Source organism: Mycteria americana, chromosome 14 (genome assembly GCF_035582795.1).
Source record: "Mycteria americana isolate JAX WOST 10 ecotype Jacksonville Zoo and Gardens chromosome 14, USCA_MyAme_1.0, whole genome shotgun sequence".
In the NCBI taxonomy this organism is placed as follows: domain Eukaryota; kingdom Metazoa; phylum Chordata; class Aves; order Ciconiiformes; family Ciconiidae; genus Mycteria; species Mycteria americana.
The window spans coordinates 3,697,753-3,718,927 of NC_134378.1; the positions used below are offsets into that span (position 1 = coordinate 3,697,753).

The 21,175-nt window shown below is 49.0% G+C and overlaps 1 protein-coding gene across 1 annotated transcript in view; it reads right to left on the bottom strand.

Annotated features, from left to right (window-relative positions):
• The window catches only part of TOX2 (TOX high mobility group box family member 2), a 156,470-nt gene that overhangs the window by 53,738 nt on the left and 81,557 nt on the right, over positions 1 to 21,175 (bottom strand). The window contains exon 3 of the mRNA XM_075517433.1: positions 10,988 to 11,233. Within this exon, the coding sequence (XP_075373548.1) occupies positions 10,988 to 11,233 (246 nt within the window). The remainder of the gene's footprint in view (positions 1 to 10,987; positions 11,234 to 21,175) is intronic.

Genomic DNA, 21,175 nt, shown 5'->3' on the forward strand with positions numbered 1-21,175 from the left:
GTGGCAATGAAAGCTCGGCTTCATTTTGCACCCCGACGCCGACAGAAGTGACAGGCAGCGAGCAGGAACAGGACGCGGGACAAGGCACAGAGACACGTGCTTTGGGGATTAGTGCTGCCTGGAAATTCCTCTGCTTTGCCGTGCACGACCCAAACAAAAGTAAGTCCTCAGATAACCGGCGCTGTTGACCCACGTGCACAAAATAAGGCCCAAAGACAGCATTTTGGGGAGGGTGGAAGCAGATTCTGGTTGATCAGCTGCAAGAGGGTTGAGCACATCCAGTAAGAGGCAGAGGAAGAAGTAAGAAACTGCAGCTCTCACGTGAACTTTTCGCAGGGCCGGTACATACGTATAGCCTCGGTTGCTGGTGAAGCCCAGGCCTTGGTTAGCAGAGAGGCCCTGGAAACACTTCAGTGTTAACTTTACTTACTGTTCCCAAAGGGGTTGGGGTCTCCGAAGTCCAAACGGGACCTAAAACCTTTGCGCCAAAGACCACCAACCTTTAAGCAAAGACTGTCTGACAAGGCTTATCTCATGCTGCAATTAAAGACAAGATGCTTTGCAATGCCCCTAATAAGTTTGCATGGGCAAGGGTAATTCCGACACTTTCTGACTATTAGCTGACTGTTCAACCTTTTTATCTTTTCTAATGCTAACTCTTGACATACTTTCCTACATCTTTACAAATCGTGATAGGAGGGAAGGAGGTGGCAGAGATGGTCCCACAAGTACGCCAGAGCCCAAGCGGCTGGGGAAAGCCCATGCAGGCACCATCCCCCAGCTCCTGGGGCCAAGGTGGCAAATCCTCCGTGAGGAGATGGGCAACTGGCCACGCTGGGCCACTCTTTCCCCAAAGCCACATCCCAGACTCCAAAGAAACTCTCTTCCAAATCTCTAGTTCAATTTTCAAAACGTGGAGGTTTTATATTCTCATTTGCTGGATTTTTTGATGTCGACCCAACGCATTTTTAACCTCATCCAGAAAAACTGTTGAAGTGGGGTTGAATGCTAAGAAGGGGAAAAAAAGTCATCCCGCAGGAGCACACAACCTAAATCTAAAGGGTTAAAAGTAGGCTACGTAGCAGGCACCCATCGGCATGTCTGCACACTAGAGACAGACACAGTTTAAGATGAGAATCAGTTCTTAAAAAAGATCCATCCCATACCTTGAACATATTTACTTCAGTTACTTGATGTTGTTCTGAAAACCTCCTTCATGCCGTATTCATCCTATCTGCTACTGTAATTCACAGGTTTTATTTTCCACTATATTTTTAATTTATATCATGTTTTATTTATACTACTGTCTTTTATGAAACCCCAAATTTCAAAACTGACATGAGCATTACACACATAAAGTAGACTTCTTATTATCAACATGGCATAGGAGACAAAAAATGACAGGAATAAATCTTAGGTTTTATGTCGGCGAGATGTTCTGCAAAGTAAGTGACATTTCTCAGCAATACAAATTGTACATTAAAAGATAATTTTCAGAACATGATACCAGCTATGGAGTGCAGCACCATTACGCAAAGTAATATCGAAGCTGTGCTTTAGCAAATGCTGTTTTTATGTTGTACTAGTTTGGCATCAAGATTGCATCAGGCCTTGTGAGTAGACTTTGGAGTGATTAAGTTTACTGTGCACAAAAGCCAGTTATTTGGCAAACTGTCGATACAGCGTAATTGATATTTTAATTACACTACTAATACGTAGATGCTGTTCACAAGGAGCCTCCTCATTGGTATTACACAAACTGCGTATTTATAGCGCTGATTATTGTTCCAAAGAAGTTTGCTTAAATGCAATTGTTAATATTTTAAATTGCTATAAAAGCAAACCAAATTGTTTTGCAAACGCTTAACAGCAGGCAACGCACAGCACAGTGCAAACAAGAGGGACCATCTCACTTGACATATGTTCCGGGGATAACATGTGCACCCTCCACGCGGTTACGGCACGGTTATTTTATGGCTGATAAGGCAACTCTTTAACTAGTGGGACTGCCCCAGAGCCACCGGCTTATCAGAAAGATAGTGACCAACGCAAGGAGAGGAAAGGAAAGATTAGGAGGACGAATTTCTATGAAATAGTTAAAAGGTGCAGCACAACCGGATCACCACGTGGCGCAGAGACGCTTCTTAATTGGAAGCAGCAGTTACACCACGTTGGGATGGGACCTGCTGTCTTTCTGGCCAAGCAATGAGTAGGGGGAGATAAGGACCCAGTTTGCAGCACAAACCCAAAAGCAACTCAGACAAGAGAGACACTTCTACAGTCAGAGTTTCACACACACGTTGGCTCCCACTGTGCAAGACCCTTCCAGCATCGTACAATGTGGTGCTGTCGGTAAGAGCACGTTTTAATGCTTTCCTACATCCCCTTGTTATGGGACAGAAAGAAGAGGGTGGACGTGAGCGTGTAGCAGTGGCTGCAGCACGAAGAAGGATGGACGGGGAAGAAGAAATCTAGATCGGGGGCACGATGAACAGGGCGTGTGGGTGCAAGAGCACTGTGTTTTACAGGCTGCAGATCTCCTGTGCGCCTCTGGCTATTACTTTGCACCTGTATGTTATTTTTCTGTCTTGCCTCTGTAGGTAGTAAGTTCTCCAAGGTATCTCCTCCCTGTAGGTTTTGCACCATGTCAAGCACCTGTGGCTCTGGCCCAGGTATGTATGATATACATGACATTACAATTGTAACAGCATGTAACTGTAATAATAATAATAATAATAATAATAATAATATGCCATAATATAGAGCAAAAGTCATTTATAGGTGGATATAATGGAAAATCTCCTAAGGGTGAGACCTCCTAAACGACACAGTAATCCCATGCGACTCATTCTTGGAGAGGTGCCAGGTGGAATTTGTCACGTCGAGGCAGGATCCCCCCGGGCCAGAATCCGGCACCGGCTGGCAGAAGCCTGCAAAGCTCAGGAAGACCTTTGCTACCTCCCAGGAAAGACCAAGCACTTTGCGTGTATCTCGGGTCTCAGAGCCCGCTCCATACAGATACGCCAAAGGGAAACTGGGCGTGAGAGGTGCTGACCATCAGCCAGACCCTTCAGCCATCCATAAAATCTGCAGGCTGCAATCAAGCCTCTTTTCTCTGAGGATCCGGGTGTTAGGAGGAGATTGTCTGCAGAGGGAAAATGCACTTTATAAAGCACCAAGGAGGAGACACACAAAGACATGAACAGGAGCAGTGTCCTCCTCTCCAGGTTGGGGACCTACCCGCCTTTCGGAAAATCACTTCTCCAAAACCCACTGGCCATTCCCCTGCAGGTGCAACGTGCTCTCGCCCTGGCAGTGCCAGCTCCCCATCTCCTCTCCCCCTCCCTGGCCCTCCTCCACGCGCAGCGCCGGCCAGACGCGGCAGGGGCATGCTGAAGCAAGGGGACTTCACAGCGTGAGACAAAAATAGGATTTTAAACTACTGGAAAAAGCAACTTGGCTTATTGCAAAGTAAATTAATTTGTCACGTGCTGTTGCTCTGTTGTGGGCTGACCAGAGCCACAGGGGATGGACCCGTGCGAAAGGGGAGCTGGGACTGCATCTGCCTCTGGAGAAGCTGCTCTGGGGGAAGGCTGGGGTGTCACCGTGCTGGGGGTCACTGGAGTCCCAGCCTCCTCCCCTCGTGCCCAGCTGAGCTGCCAAGGAGCAGTTCTCCTGTGGGGAGGAGGCTCTGAGAGGTTTTCACGAAAAAAGGCAGGTTCCCATGTAAGATCCCCACCCTGGAAGGCGAAGGTCACCCTCTTCGAGACCCTGCAGGCCAAGGTGACACCTTGCCTTCTTCCTTTCCCTTGTTTGGGGACTAAATCTTGCATTACCGAGCAAAACCCACATCTGCTTTGCTTCTCAGCTATCCCAACAGTTCACTTGTGTGAAAAGCGTATCATGACACCTTACTTTCTCCTATCTCAGAAATGGGATACCCATGGGTGAACCCAAGCACCAACCAGGCAAGTGCACTGGTAGGAGCTCGGTCCCGCAGGTTCCCTCTTCTCGTGCACAGCCCAGTCCTCGTGAGCTCTGCTGCTGCCTGAGCACTCGCGGAGTCGGGACCTGACTGTGCCTCCCATCACCCCGATTCTCTCCCAGCAGCACTTGGCAGAGACCACTCAGAAGCATCTGCATCAGCTACGTGAAAAGAAGGTCTGCTGCTCTGCAGGGAGCTTGTACTGGTGTTCAGGATGACCGGGAAGCCCAGGGAGGACCTCTCCCACAGCAGAAGAGGACCCGTATTCCCACAGGGACTCGCACTTCTGCACCTGCACCTCCAGCGTGCAGCCGTTGCTCTGAGAGCACGGGCAGGAGCAGCAGCATTCCTGCTCTCCTCCGACACAGAGAGCTCAGCCACGACGGCTAAAACTTCAGAAAGTAACTATCAGTACGTGCCCCTTCCTCTGAGAAAGCCTGTTTTTAAATACATACAAGAACAATTTACTCTTTGATTGGGAATCTTGTCTTCCAGGTTCCGACCTGGAGTGAAATTTTATGACCAAGCGATAAAGCTCAGGGGGAGGCGTGGAGGGAAGGGGGCTTTCAAATGAAAATGCCAACAGATACTTAAAGCCAGAAGCATGTGTGGGTGTTGCTAAATCAAGCTCGCAAGTAGGTGGGGCAAATGCCTTAAACGAGTTTGTGAAGGTAAAATAACGTTCATTAAAAATAGAAAAACAACTGAAAAAATATCCTTTGTATTCAACTTCACACTCGTACATCATAATGTTCCAGTAAAAGCCCATTTTCCCTTGAGATAATAAAAGAATTGAATTTTTCCTTATCGGTCATCTATTTTTCTAGCTAAAGCTATTACTCCCTCTCTGCGGTTGCTAGGCAACAAGAAATATTAATAGCAGCTTTTATTAGCTTAGCTTTAGCAGTGGAGTACCAGAATGAGAAAATGGAAAACATAAATGTGTTACATAAATCTTTCAACCTTTCAGGGTTTGTGTTAGTCTCTGTTTTCATAATGATTTATTGAAGTGATGGTTCATTTATGAGAAAAAGGAGTGTGAAATAAGAAAACGGAACATTACCCTGAAGGACTGTTTGAAAATAAATAATTATAGGAGGTGAAGAAAAGCTGTTTAAAACCATTTTTCTGAGTTTTATAAAATTTAAAAAGACATATTTCTTTCATTTATTGCCTCTGAGAAAAACACTAGCAGGGAATTGCAAACAGGGCTCTGCTTAATACAAAGAACCCTTCATGTATGGTTGTATTATTACTATTTTCCATCAAGGGCTCATGTTCGGGAGTTTAGTTTTTAAATACCGAACCATTAATAAGCAGAAAGACAAATTAGTCAAAACCGAAAGCACACAACACAAAATTACCAGTGCAAACTTAGCCAGGACTGAAACACGGGGGACTCTGCTAAGTTTTTGCTACCGGTGACGCGCTGCCAGCCTGGGGTTTGAGGGAGCTGGCTGAGCGTCGCCCCACCGCCGCTCTTGCTTGCTCCTTTATTTATTACGGCTCTTCCAAGGAGCATGAACTTGCTCTAAAGGGCACTGCTGCATGTACGTTGCATTGGCATATAGCTTACTTTAAATAACTTACTTTAACAGTCAGTGATTTAAAATTATTGAAATATTTATGTATTGGCTGTATTTACCAACAACATGTAAGTTGTATTGCCTACTGGGATCATGTATTTCCAACGACTTAGATAAAAGACTGGCATTCTTGCTTGGCTTTTGTGTCAACATCTAATGGGTTTCTTTCTTATATCCTCTATTGGAAAACTTTTAACACTCGCCGGCTCTGTACAGCCACATCCCACCGCGTTGCCTCCCGCCCAGCGCCCTGACCGCCTGCCTAGGGCTGCACCCTGGGGTCTCCAGGGGAAACCGCTGCGATTCCCGCTGCCTCCGGCTCCGGCTGGAAATAAGAAACGCTGCTGTGTTTGACAGGGAGCAGCGGTCTTGGGAAGGATGGGAGCTGGGAGAGACCTGTGGAGCTACGAGAGCTGGCCGGGGGGCTGGTCCTGCCACCTGCCTGCAGGAAGACCTCGAGGTCCTCCTGGTCTCAAGACCTCGCTCGAGGTCTTCTGCTGGGCACCAGAGAGGGTGCTTCTCCTTGGAGCCCTATGCCATCCCCACAGCCCGGGCATGCACACGCCAGCTCCGGGAAAGGGCTACTTTTCCTTTCCATTTCCCCCATGGGAGACGGGCAGGTGGGTTACTGCTGAGCTGTTTTACTGTTTTCCTTTCTGTTCCACAGCACAGCCCCATAGGGTTGGGAAACGCGATTCAGATTGCAAAGTCAAACAACCAACTCTTCAGGAATTTCAGGGCTGCACTCATCCTTGGTACTACAATTCAGCCCCCACTTACCCTTTACTCTCTCCCCTCTACATAAACAGGTTCCACAGGTAACTGGAAATTTGCCGTTTTCCCACCATGAATGTGCTTTTCGTCACTGGAGATTTTTAATATTTTTCAAATAATCCCTTTTCACTCAACAAACTGAAACAAATAACTTCCAAGCTGTGGCTGCAGCCTTTTTTCACTTGAGCCGATGCTGCAGCTTGCTGCGAGCAGAAAAAAGTTATCCCACTGGGCTGAAGGAAATGTTAATGCCTTTAAAATAGTCTCAAAGATCTCTCACCACGAGAAGCACCGGGAAGATACAGACACGGGGATAGTGGCCAGTCTCTCCGATCAAACTCTACGTACCTGCTATAAAGCCAATGTTTGCTCATAACAGCTGCCACATGTCCAAAACGACGCTTCCCCACGCAAAAAGACACGGCTCTGCCCTAATTTCACCTGGACACGGCAGGGCAGGAAAGGAGCAGGGCGGCTGTAGCCCCACAACACGTGCCACAGGAAAACAGGCTGATTTTCAGCATGCCCCAACACGTCAACGTCCTTCAACTGGGCTCGGAGGAACACAAAGTTCCGGGGTTTCCGAGCGGGGGTGGCGGGCTCCGGGCAGTGCTGTCCCCCTGCCTGGGGGCTCCCGGCTCCCCCCAGCCCCGCGCAGCACCCAGGTACCGGGCACTGTCCCACCTGATAAGCAGGGATACCCCCCGCCCGCTCAGCCCCTATCTAATATTTATGGAAATACGTTTGCGCTGTATTGGAGATTCTTGGGCTCTGACCTTGACCGCCCTTTGTTTCTGTCAAATATGTTCTGCCAAATCCCTTCTGAAATCTCATTTATTCACAGCAGCTCCTTAACCCAGCGGGCACCCCGCCTCGCTGGCGATCGCCGCCGATTCGTGGCGTTTCTCTGCCCCCTCCCCTGCTTTGCCCCACGTCCCCGCAGCCCCCGCGTCCCAGCCCTGGTGCGGCCCCAGCCCAGCAGGTCTTCCTGCGGGCCCCCGGAGGGCTCAGCAGCCGCTTGTCCACACCGTAACGCTGCTGGGATGTTCACAGCGGGCAAAGTCATTCTCTTTCCAAGGAAAACACTTTTTTCCTCTTTATTTTTTCCTAAATATTCCCGTTTCTCAATGAAAATCACATCTCTCCTATTTTCTTTCCCTCCTGCCATTCCTCCTCTTTCCCTCCTCTTTCCTTCCTCTTTTCCCATAGCAAAAGAGAGGACAGTAGAAAAAAAAATCCACTGTATTAAGAATTTTCTGTTTGTTTCTTGTCACCAACACAAAAAATAACATGCCTTCCCCAAACGAGCCAGCCCTGCCTCCTCCCCAGCCTCCCTGCACCCCGCTCCATCGGTCTTCCTAACGTCACATCTTCTGCCATCTCTTTGCCTACTCTTGCCCACCCATCCCTGCTTCTCTTCTCTCCAGCTGCCTGCACCCCACCTTCAGTGTTTGAAAACTCCCTTGACTTCTAAAAACTGATGGGAAAAAAAAAATAATAATAAGGAAATAAAGTGACAGAAACAGCAGTGAAGAACCATGTTATGTAAATGTAGACGTGGTCCATGGGGCAGAGCGAAGTGTGCGGAGGCCAGTGGCGTGGAGCGTGCTCTGGATGACGATGCTGAAGGGACAAGGAAAAGTAGAGGTGACAGTGGCTTTGGTTTTTCCCCATCAGGGTACAGCTCCTTTGCTCGAACGAGGGGCTCCAGCTCCTGACACCCCAGGGAGGGGCTGGAGCCAGGAGCAGGGTCTGGCACACAGCAAATCCACCTTCATTCTCCAGCTCTCATCCTGCCATGGGAATTTCTGCGCTGATTTAAACCCGCTCTGACTCGGTATTCACCTGCAGAATAGGGGCAGCAGCCTCCTGCCTTGCAGAGGCACAGGGAGGTGTAATTCCATCTAAGGATAATGTTAGGACATCCCAGGACAAGAGACACACCAAAGGGGACAGCAACCTGCACCTGTATTTTCCTCGTTCACTTCTGAGCTGTAGAGGAAAATAGCAATCCCATAGCTCTCAGTGAGTCATGGCTCACGTATTTTCAGCAGCTCAAGATTTTTTCACGAGGATGCCTTGAAAAAATCCCAAGGCTCAAGCTACTTTTTTAGAGGAAAAGTCTAACCAGCGTCTAAACATTTTACCTTGAATTGTTTGTCATTTGTCACTGTATTCAAACCAAAAGACATGGCAGCCAAGGCAGGAAATAGCTGAGCATGCAAAAACCAGTACGAACTACAGCAAAGAGCAGCAGCAAGGAGAGAGGCTCCTGGCACCAGCATTTGCATGAGCAACGTCGGTCCTGCAACAAAGACAAATCCTCTGCCTGCCTCCTCTGCAGCGCTCAGGCGAGGCTTGCTCCCAGACTGGCTTCCCACCGCTACCTGTGCGGCAATAAATCCCCTCTTTTTGGAAGCGTTAGCAAACAAGCCCCTTTCTTGATCTGGAGGCTTCCTGCTGCAAACACCCACCCGAAGGTGGCTGACGTTGGGGCAGGGCTGTAGCACATTGCGTGCCCTGCACCGTCCCGCAGCGATGCCCGAAGCACGGCTGGCTTCACGGGGCCACCACCGAGCGGGCTACGGCTCGATGGGCACGTGGGCAGGAGGTAGTAACCGTGTGAGTTTAAAAATCTGCTCTGTCTCCAGGATTTTATTGTGTTCTCACGTGCATGCGCTGCTCCCAGTAATGCTAACAGGAGTCACATGTGTGCTATGCGACGAACGCTGCCATCGTGGGCTGCTGCTGGAGTCAGGGGAGACTCCATTAGGGCATCCGAAAAAAAAGGGGGCTAGAAGGTGTTGCCTTTCAGTAGGAGAAATCTGATGGCATGGAAAAAAGGCTTTGACAACAGGCTACGGCAGGATTTAATTTTGACCTGCAATTGCAACACAGTTCACTCCCCGGTCTACTTCCTTTGCTGCTGGGACCTCTGAAGATGTATTATAGCTCCAAGGGTTTCCGCTCAAAACTAAACAGTTTCACTTCACTATCGGCTGGAAAATTCTGGGTTCACTGGCTTTTTTATTTTTGTGGTAAGGGGCAAACAAATCTTAATCTCTCTATTCTACGTTTACAGCCCACTAAGTCCCTTTCTTATCTTCTCTGGCTCAGTCCTGATTTATTGTCACGATGCTGCATTTGTAAAACAGTACCATAAAGTAAGAAAGAGAACATTTCCCAAGGACTACTCCAAAATAAATTATTTCAGACGTACAGAAGCTGCTTAATAAATCCCACTATTCTTGTTTCTTTAGGTATTTTAGAAAGTGATTTATAAGTGCAATATCACCTCTCAAAAATGAGACAATCAACACAGGATAAAATTATCGTGTTATGAAAATAGGGGTCAGGCAAAGGGGCTGTGCTTTAAATTAAACCAGGGAAAAATATTTCATCGGAAACTGACTCTTTTTGTCTCAGAAATGAATGTTTTAATCACCTAAGAACCTAAAAGCTAACACAGAGGCCTAAGTAATATTTAATTTAATAGAAATTTCATAGAAATATGCCTGTGTTCAATATTGATGGGCAGAACATGATATTTTTCTTAAACACACTAAAAATGAAACTTGGAGACACATCAAGACTTTCAAAAGCCTTGGGATTTTCCTAGATTCAGAGATAATATCCCATTTAAATATTTAAATATCACTACCTTTCAGACTGTTATCTATTCAAGCAATCAACACCAAATGTGCTCCAGCTAGCGCAGTGGCAAACTCGCAGGCATGCTATTTAAGTAAAATTAACTCTGTTTGATATTGATGCCTTCCAACGGCATCCATGAAAATCAATGATCTTAGAGAGAAACAATGTAGAAAACTAACCATAGGGCTAAATCTGCTAAAGAGGAAAGTATTATTAAACAGCAACAGTATTAATTCAATACCACTGTCGAAATCAAGTCACAACCTTTCCTCAGTGCTGCTGATACAGAGCATCCTAAGGTCTAATTAGCCCTGAAGTTTCTTCCCAGAGCTGCACTTACTTCATTATCCCTGCTTTATTTATCCCTACAGAAGAGTCATTTGAAACTTCGCAAGGTATCCCCTTGCCACGGCGTGAGCCGAGAGGCAATTTGAGTTTGCAAGGGCAAGAGGGATCTGGTTCCCCTTGAAATCAATAGGACAGCTCTCCCTTCACGGAGCATCCCTGCTCCTCCTGCTGATGCCACTGGGGCCGCCCTGGCAGCAGGACGCAGGGTTGACGGGCTGGGGGCTGTTCCCAGCAGGAGCAAGGATGCAGGGCGTAGGGGCTATGAACTAGGGGCTTTGGCTGGTCACCGTCACACGGGGTTGGAGCACATGCACTTTGCTTGGTTCAGTGAGGATCTTACGTACCCAGCGGAAAAAACCCGTCCCCCCTGCTGTCGAGCAGTTAGTAAGGCTCAGGAAGACACACAACTGGAAACATAAAATTGCCACCACGAGCACGGCCGTGCAGGTGACTGCAGTGTCTGCCACCGCACCCCGACCTTGGCGGGCAGCAGTGCAGCAAGGCAGGGCTGCATCACCAGCTCTTCCCAACCCCCGGTGCAAACATCTCATCGTTAACATCTTTCTACGTTCAGTTGAACTCATAACACGACATAAAGAGCGGCTTTAACAAAAGATAGTACGAGGGGAAAGCCACTGACCGTGGGTAGCTGGCTGGAGAGAAGATGCCCATCCTGACTCAACATGTTGGAGACCATGATGGCCGGCAGGTCCATGTTCTGGTAGGGGTATGCTGGTATCAGGCTGTTTGGAGGGAGGCTGTGGCACAGGGAGTGATATCCAGTTTCGTGGTCCACCAAGTGCAGGAGGGAAGGGTCGGGAAGATTAGGAGGCGTTATAGGAGGGATCTCATAGTCTTCGTTATTCTCATTCTGACCATTATACGTCTAGAACATGAAAAAGACATTTTGCAACGCGTCACTGCCTTGTTGCTTCAGCAAAGAAAAGCGATTATTTGTGTAAGAAATACAAAAGCACATTCCAGTGGAAATGGTTTTGTTTTAAAAAAAAAGACATCTCCAGCTCCGGACACCGGCAGGTCGTAACTATGTAGGAAGCGGGCAGTGAGCGTGGCAGCGCTGCACCACCCATCAGGGACACACGGGTCCTCGCACACCTCACATCTGCCTGGGGCACCCGCACGGCTCCCCTCTCCCACGCTGCATCCCTCTAGCACATCTTCAGCTTGCCAAAACCTCAGCAGAAACCTCCTCGCCCGGATCGCAGCCAGGCAAGCGATGCTCGCAGAGCCCACAGCCAGGAAAGAGCATGGCCGTTTCCCAACCAGCTGCCGCATTTTTACGGCAAAGTCCCTCTCTGGGCACCCAGCTCAGCTCTTACCATATCTACAGTTTGTATTTTCAAGAGTGTTTACGAGAATCAGCTCCGTAGAATTAACTAGTACTTGGGAACAAAATTCCTGTTGATTCCTCACAAACTCCAGCACAGAAGCTACAACCAGGGAGAGAGATTTGGAAACACGGCCATCACGTGTTTTTTAAATCTTTTAGAGAAAGCCTGCGTGACTCCACCACACACGGAGATTTGTCCTTCCTTGTATGTGCATCCAAATTGTATTTGGACAAGCACTCCCCCACCTCCCTGTCAACGCTCCCTCGAGGTGACCACAAGCACGCAGAGATGTTGCTGCTCCTCGTGCTTCCCGTGTTTTCTGGTGGCTCGTTTACTTCTAAGCATTCCAATTTACAAGGAGAAAGAATATGTTATAGCACCCGTGCAATCGTTTTGACTTCAGACAAAAACGTATTTGCTTCATAATGTGAGTGTGAATCTATCCAAAATTATTAATTATCAAAGCAGAATATAATGAGTCTCTGGCAGAGGAGGCTTATTCTAAACATCTACTGTTTCACATATTATTATAGCATATGAAATCCTGATTCGCCATAGTATTATACACATGGATTTTAAGCTAAATTTCTCAGATCACCTAGTTTCATGGTTGGATTTTGACTTAATACTTGATTTAAGAGCAAAACCCCAGATGTGTGCAAAACCAGTTAAGCACTGTAGGCTTTATTAATCCATTGCCCCAGAGCTCACACTCGAATTCATGCTCTTCATCACCCCAGACTGCAGGGAGAAAACCCTTAATAAAATAAAATAAACCCCATATTTAACCAGAATACAGAAGTCGGTGGGAGAGGCAGCGGGGCGCGAGGAGGGGTCTGGGGAGAGGTGGCAGGGCTCCCAGCGGGACCCCTGGGGCACAGCCTGGGAGAGGCACGTCCCTGAGGGTGTCAGAGCAGGGGCCACTCCTGCCTCCCCCGCCGGGGCTGGAAGCAGCTCATTTTGCAAAAATGAGTTGCAAAAAGAGTTGCAAAAAGAGACAGAGGAGTTGCAAAATCAAGTTGCAAAAAGAGACAGAGGAAAGAGCGGGAGCGCACGTCCCACCCGACCCTTCACGTTCGCCCGAGATTCCCACTGGCTGTGGGGAAATACGAGTGTGCAAGAAATACAAGACGGCGCCCGGGCTGAGATAGCTCGGCACCAACAGCTATTGTTCGGGGGAAACTCCAGCCCAGCTATTTTTCCAGCCAGCTTCTGTCTAGCAGCGGTATTATACGGGGAAGGCAGGGGGCTGAGAGGATGTACACAAGAGCAGACAGATAGATCCCATTTAATACGTCTAGTAGTTAGGTTTCCATTTGGGCTACACACTTCGAGGTACACCGATTCTTTCCCAGTTATTTAAGAGGATTTTGCTCCATGCTTTACGGAAAGGGATTTAAATAAATCATTGCACAGCAAACTTGTTCCTCCAACTGGTTTATTTTGGTATCAGGTATATAAGCAAGTGGCTTTGCTGTACTTAGCTAAATTATGTAAAACCCACTCAAAGTTTCCTAAAGCTCTCTTCAAAACTACAAGTTCCTTGTGTTGCTGCACAGCAGCTCACCGAAGGGCTTTGAGGTGGTTTTGTAAGGAGCACGAAAGCCCCGTCGCCCTGCTCACCCCCCTGCACATTTCTGCCTCTGCTCTATTCAGCCGGGAAAAAAAAAAAAAAAAAAAAAAAAAGAGACCTGTTTAAATCACAAAGCTTTCCGAACAGCTACAGTATTGTGTAGACATATCAAAATTACAATCAAAGCTGTACACAATCAAAATCAGATTAGACAATATCCAATCAACATAATCAGACTCGGCGCCTGCCAGCTTTTACACCCTATTGCTACCAACAACTTTCCAAAGCAAGCCGCGTTTATTCTATATACGTTTTAAATAGATCGCTAGAAAGATAAGGAAGGGAGATGAGACAGATAGACACTCGGAAGGGTGGGAAAGGGGGGTGATTTGTTGTCACACGCTGTGCCTGTTGACACGTCCGAGGTGACGTCTCGGTCCCCACGAAGGGTGGTCTCATGCCGCATGCAAAAAAGCCGTCATCTCAAACCAGTAACACCCAGCACCCCTTTCTACTACCATGTGGGCTACGCTGCAAATTATATTTTCTATTCTTATGTTAATTTGAATTAAATTAAACAGCCAATTATACATTATAAGGATACATTACAAATTAGATTAGTGAGCTGGTCTGAACCCATTCATCCCACCAGGACTCCAAACGCGAGCGCAGAGAAGCTCGCTCTGCTAAAAGGCTGCCCATTACGGTACACAAAAAAGCACGGAAGATCTAGGATTTTCCACTGTCAAACAGATGATAGTTGTTGTGATTACACATTATTCCTCTTCCAATTAAAACACTGAAATCAGCTGAAACAACAAGCCTCTTCTTGCAAACCCTCTCTCGGCTCGCACCGCAGGGCAGATGGGTGCTGCTCGGAGTGGCCAACCCCTGCTTCTGCCGCAGCGGGATGGAGCAAGGGCATCGAGCCAAGCACTCTCGGAGAGGGGACGGTGCCTTGCTCGGAATCCCTCCGTGCCCTCAGACGGCCGCGCACCTCTGCGCCTCAGCTCCAGGGGCTGTGCCCCAGGGCCAGGCACCGGGCATGGACCCAACTGCCCTGAGCGCAGCACTGGGGCCATGCCCCATGCTGGCACAGTAATGCCACGGGATGGCATTGCAGCAGGTACGACCAACCTCCAACAGCACCAAAATCATATTTAAAACCAATTTTTCTTTCTTGAAAGCCAAGTTTGAACAGGGGTCCCTGGATCGTCTCCATCCACCTGCAGATTCAGGGGCAGAGGACAGAGGGGTGGAGAAGAGGTGGCGTGGGGACGTGAGGAGATGGATCCATCTGGCTGTGCTCATGCCACGCCGCTTCTCCACCACCCTTTCATCACGCCTTGCTGGGCCACAGCTCCCTAAATCCGTGCCTTCGGCATGGGGAAGTGTGGAGGGGTCTGTAATTGGGAGAAAGGCTCTGGTTTCCAGCAAGGTGACACCCAGGCCGTGTCCAGGACCACGAGGAGTCAGAACAGGTAACCGCATTACCGGCTGCTCCCTCCTAGCTCACAAGCACAGGGATGGGGACACGCTATTTGCATTCATTTGAGAGGACAGTCAGAACTGCTGAACCCCTTGCAAGAGCACGGGGTGACTTGCAGAGCAAGGCCCCGTTGCCAGAGCTGCAGTGGCACCAGCAGGCACAGCCGGTGCTCCCAAAGCACCAGCGGGTCTTGGAGACACCCCAGCGTGGCCTCCTGCCAACGCTGCTCCCTGCCACGGGGACGATACGCCGTCATCTCCCGGGCTTCTCGAACTCCCTGATGCTTTTCAGGAGAGGGAGACAGAGATGGATAGGAGGCACCCGAAACCCCAGGATCTGCAGGTGACCCACATGAGGCTAGCGGGGAAGGACACAACAGCTTGTGCAGCAGGAGAAGGCTGAGAGGGAGGACAGGGAAGTGGTGGGGCTGGCAAAGGCTCAAGGAGCTGGCAGGAGCAAGTCCCTGGGAGCAGAACAAGCGATAGAGAAGAGAGGGTGACAGCAGAGCCCTGCAGGGTGGCCCTGGCCAACCAGGGGGAGCAGAGCTATTTGAGGACGACGAGGGAGGACACGAGTCCCTGCCTCTTGCATGCCTGCTCAAGCAACGGCGCTGTGCACACCTCGAGCGAAGCTGTGCCGACCGCGGCCCAGGTGGTTCTGCGGTGCATGTTTGTGGGTGCAGAAGAAGCAGGAGTTGCAGTTAAAGGGTGCCCCGTATGGACATGGAGCTGAATCAAGAGAGTGGGTGGAGAACAAGAGCTTCACAGGGGAATGAGCTGGTCCCACTGCCTGTCTCCAGTGTTCCAGGCATGGGAAGCCTGAGTTCTAACAGTAAGATTAGATCTTTTATATGGCCGGATAAGCACCTGAATTATAAACTCATCAAGTTGTGGACATCCTCTCTACACGCCCTGAAGCTGCATCTGAAAATTACTGTGGGTCAAGGAGAGAAGTGAGGAGCTCTCACTCCAGACTGTCAGCATCCAGCGACAAGCAAGCTGGACGTAACGCCGAGCATCTTCATGGCAAGTATCTACCGTGGCTGTAACGCAGCGCAAACGCCTGCAACAAAGGACCGCGCTTCTGCTGCTGCTCCAGGGCAGGAGAGGAACAATCCCACCTTTCTCCTGCTCTTATCGGTGGGCTGCACCAGGCAGCGCTGGGGGAAGGTCAGGCAAGGGGTGCCGGAGCCAGAGCTGCCTTGCAGCCACCCGGGCTGGACGTGTGGCGGCTCAGGGGCTGCCCTGGGAGCTGGGCAGGTAGCGAGAGCTTCAGCCCCGAAGCCTTCTTGTCTGCTTTGAGAAAGCCAGGCCACATCCCTCAGCCTTTTTACAACATCCCCGGATGTGTTTGCACCCAATCCCCAGCACACCTGAGACTGACGGGGCGTGCAGGGGTAGGAATGGCCTGTTCCCAGCTCCCACTGATCTGTTCGAAGCACCGGGCCAGGTTTCCACTTCTAGCTCATGTGTACTGAGCCCAGACGTTTCTCTGCCTTGCAGCACGCAGAGTGCAGCGCAGGAGAAGGCGCTCGGGCAGGAGGCAGCTTTGGGGACTAGTCTGTCGATGGCACGCAGCTTGTCTCTGCTGCAGACACGGGGCACAGCTGTGGGTTACCAACCCGCCCTGGGCGTCTCTCACCTCCGCACGGCGAGACGGCCCGATGGGCACGGCGACCCTGCACACCCTCTGCCACCGGACTCAGAACCACATCAGCGTTGCTGCTGCTTCGTCTTTTGCTCCTACACCGTACCTCCTCTTGAACTGCAAATAAAGCCAAGCCCTGGTGGCTCCTGCCAGCCACTCAGTAACAAAACCACCCTGCCTAACTGTGGACCTGAGCCCAGGGAAGCGTTCCCAGCAAGTACAGTGAAGAGGGGCACAGAGTTTTGGACCCAACCCCCCCCCCCTGCGCAGCGGCCAGGCGGCTCCACGCATCCAGCTGATCTGAGCCTAAGGGGTGTCCAGGCGCCTTAATGCAGTGCAGCTCTTGAGGGACCAGCTGTGATTCAGCCAAAGCCATAACCACAGCCGTGTTTTAAAGGACACTGACAACTTGCCGTGCAGGTGACTTGTGAGGGAGCTACAAGTGTCGAGCACAACTACAAATTAAGCCGTTAGCTTTCTCTTGCCTTTCCCCTCTTGGGAGGGGAGGAAAGTGCTGTCCTTCTTTACAAAACACTCTACAGCCGGCCAGCACCATCTCTGCACGTTGGTATTAATCACAGAGGACATGACTTGACCAAGGACCTGGGAAACTGTTCTCTTCAGCAGCGTGGCAAATTTCCAGTGACCCCAATTCTCCACTGAGTCATGTTCTGTGTGATTATCCACCAGGATCCAGGAGTTGCAGCCAAGCATTGATTCAGAGAAATATTATTCACAGTGAGAAGGACAGAGATTTGCAGTATTATTGCAGGTAAATATTTGCCCTGTCAAATAACATTCAACAGTAAATATGAGCCTAAGAGAGAACATTTATTCTTGGTAAGGTACAAGGAAATACGTAGGCTGGCATGATCCATCCCACCCTAATCATCCAGATGACACAAAACACCATAGACTCGATGATCCTTATGGGTCCCTTCCAACTCGAGATGTTCTATGATTCTATGACTCTGTACATCCCTCATCTTCTAACTAGGTTTTTCCTGCAGCTAACGCAAGAGCTTACTGCCACAGGAATGTGACCCTCCAGACACTTCAGAGATTAGATAGGTCTATGCAGACCAAAACCAGCCTGGCAGGTCTGCAAAGCGAGGAAAACCTTGCTATTTGTGAGGCTGAGAGGTATGACCAAGGGCTACACCTTGAGCTCCTGGTGTGCATGAAGAGCAGGGAGGACACGGAGGTCAAGGGCTGCTCACGCCACCCCACGAGCAGCAATGGCAACCCCCACCCTGCCACCTGAGCCCAGCTGGACACAGGGATGGCAGCAGGACCTGGGGCCCAAGGGCTGTGTCCCCAGGGAGAGCGCTCCTCTCCTACCAGCACCATGAGTTCTACCAGCGCAGCTTGGGAAAGGGGCTGCAGAAAAACAACCAGGTGGTTTGTGGGACATCTCCATTGCACCAAAGCTGGATGATGCATCGGAGCGGGTCAGAAGCCAGATAAGCACATTGCTTTTTTGTACAGAGACTTTCCCTGCTTCTCTTACATATGTACAAAAGGATTCACCACGTGTCAGTGTTCACACAAGCTGCAGGGCACACCAGGTTGAGAGAAGATCTTGGGCCATATAAAGAGGGAAGGAGTCCAAACACAATGAATAAGTGAAAAACAAAGCTTAATGAAGGCAAGCTACGCTGCATTTCCTCGAAAGCCTCCGAACCGCTCTCTCGAAACACGCATTACTCAGCACAGGCACAATCATATTTGCAAGAAGGGGATTTTGATACGTTTCTCCAGCATGTGAACCACAGAGGTTTTCTGCTCGGTGCAAAGCACTGAATCCACAGGGACAGAAATGATAGTTCAGGTGGCTGGAGAAGGTGGAAGCCACTTGGACGTTGCAAACCACAAAGAAATGATGTGGGGCCAGCAAGGGAAACGGCCCGGTGCTCGCTGCAGGGTGACCGGGGGGCTGCGGGCAGGGGTGCGGACTCCTTCGCACCTCTTCTCCGGGGGGGATGCCGGAGGGCTGCGCTCGCACCTGTGATTCCCAAAGCCCTGTGCCAAGAAGTGAAGTAGCGCTGATTTTCCACATCAGCAGCTCTGGGTCTTAGGAATGGAAATTGATTTGCCCCTTCTTCGCACACGGGGATCCAGCGTGTGAATGGCAGGGCCAATGAATTACTTGGGTAGAGTTGGATAAATACTGTAAAGAAGTATTTATTAAGTCAGTCACATACAATCTACAAATTGTCTTTGAAGTGTTCCCAGCCCCTTTTACATTAATTTTCACATGCTCAGGTTTTTGACTATGGGAATGTGGTTGAAAAGGGAAAAATGAGTTCTTGCATGAACATAAATGTGCATTAGAAGCGTCTGCACAATCTTCAGTAACAGGCAGCCACACCGGGGAGGTTGGGAGCACAGCAGAGCAGCAGGTAACCCACGGGAAAGCTGGGCTCTGCCTACCTCTGTGCTCCTCTTCCATACCTGTAGCAGTGGGTTTTTAAATCCCGAACAAATGTCGGTGCACCCAAAGAGCAAGCACACACCTCCACGTTCCCCATTTCTCACCGTTTCCTCCTACCGTGCAGGCACTGCCCTGATGCAGGCTCTGCATGCTACGACAACCCGCAGCAGAAAGCCAGCCTCCAGCTCAGGCGCAGTGCTACTGCATGGCTTCGCCGTTGAACGGAGCTGGACGTTTACCTTCTAACTGTACATGAGCTGGCCTTGCCCCATCTCCTATAGACACAAATCCCGTGCAGTAACACAGCCATGGGTCTTCCACAAGCTGAGCCTGCCGGATGGTTTCAACCAAATTTCACAGCGCAAAAAAGTCTCTTTTCTACAAGTTTCATACAACCACACGTGCACAGAAGGGAGATACCAGGGTCCTAAACATTCATGCTTGCCCTAATAATCTTTGATCTTCTTGGCCAGTTGCTACCGCAGCGACGGGACGGCGGCGATGTGGTGCCGTGGCGCTCGGCAGGACGGGGACTGTGAAGGGAACCAGCCAGGAATACTCAGAGGGAACAGAAAATCTCAGTTCACTCAGAAAGATAAAGTTTGGGGAGGCATACGCCCAATTCTGCTGCTCACCGGAGAACTTTTTTTTGTTTTACATGCTGCCAAAGCCAGAAGCAACATTCTTGGGACTCTCTGGCCTCAACTTGTCCATTGGTACCTCATTTATGTGGGTAGAAAATGAAGAACAAGCTACCAGTTATTAATGATCATCTGTATGATGAACAATCCCTGAGATTCAGTCTGGGTAAGGATTCGCTTGTGGCTGTGGCTGAACAGAGGCAGCAGCGGTGACGGTCCCTGCCCCGTGCCCTCAGGTACAGCCCCACAGGGCTCCTTGGGATTCATGATGGGAAGCGTGTGCGTGCATTTCTGCCGCATCCCTTTCAATGTAAATAAGAGATTACAGTCAGCTTTATATTGTCCAAGCTGCGGTTGACCTGCATCACCACTTCACCAAAAAAAGCTAAAAATAATGGAGTTCTATGAACAATTTATAGCAAAAGAAATCAGCCCTATTGTAGGCTTTTAAAAAGGCTCCCAACTCCCTCTCTCCCCCCACTTTTTTTTTTTTTTTTAATCAGTATCTTATCCAGAACTGGAATCCTGTCAAGAATAGTGGATAGCAGAGAACTATAACTTCTTATTATGTGTATAGTGATTTTATGAATTCAGTGGGGAATGAAATGCAATTTTGTCAGACTTGTCTGTGTTCATAATGACCAAGTCAAATTAATCATCGTGGATAATACTCCTGTGTCAGCCATTCAAGAGATTTTTTAATAGAATTTTTCTGATTCATGTCTTGCAGTACATCAGATCTGTAGTAATGCAGGCACTTCTAAAAATCAGTGCAATTATGGCTTCTTGTTGGCCTGTCATTTTCCTGGAATAAAAATGTCTCTGCAAAAGTCATATACTGTACATAAACCAAAATGGAAAACAAAAATATAGTTACAATTAGGCTTGATTTTTTCTAAAGATTTAATATCTTTTTGAGGCCATTATTTACAGGCAATATATAAAGCTACAGTGCATGATGCTGGAGATGGACTGGTTTATCACAACACATACCAATTTTGTCCTGGTTGTCATTCTTCCTTTGATTGCCCTATGAGTTAGTGTTTTTTGCAGGCATGGAAATGACTATCCCATAGAACAACCAGGGGATAGGTAATGGGCTTCTAGTCAAATTATTGTGTTTATTAAAAATGTATCCAGGAAAGCCCACACAGATCCCAAAGGGCTCTTGCTCAGGAAAATCTCTGGTTCAAGAAAAGGTTACAGTTACCATAAAGGCAGATATACATGCATGGCAGCAGCAGTGCAGCATGCAATGGTACATAAAGGAGTAGTAATGCTGCTTTTATCCTTCTGGGGAAGAGGGAGAGAGGCAGACCTCTAATTCCGCAGGGACACAGACAAAAATGAGTTTGGCAAGTAGTTACCCCCAGGAATACAGAGGAAGAAAAATGTAATCCACCTCAGATATCTCAGCCTTTCCTCCTTACATTGCAAGGCAGCAATTGCCTCGTAAGAGAGTGCAGGGAAGGACTCTCTCAGAGCCACAGCGTGTCCCAGAAGAGAGCTCTGCTTGAACCTGCTGGGACACTGTCCCTCCAGATCCACCTTCTCATGCCACCAAGTACATCCTGGGGAGAAAAGCTCTCAAAACCACTTGCAGGGAGGAATGGAAACCCACGACCACATACTATCCTCCCAAGAACTCAAGACCCATGTAAAGCAATCAGACCAGCAGTTTGTCTGGTCAAA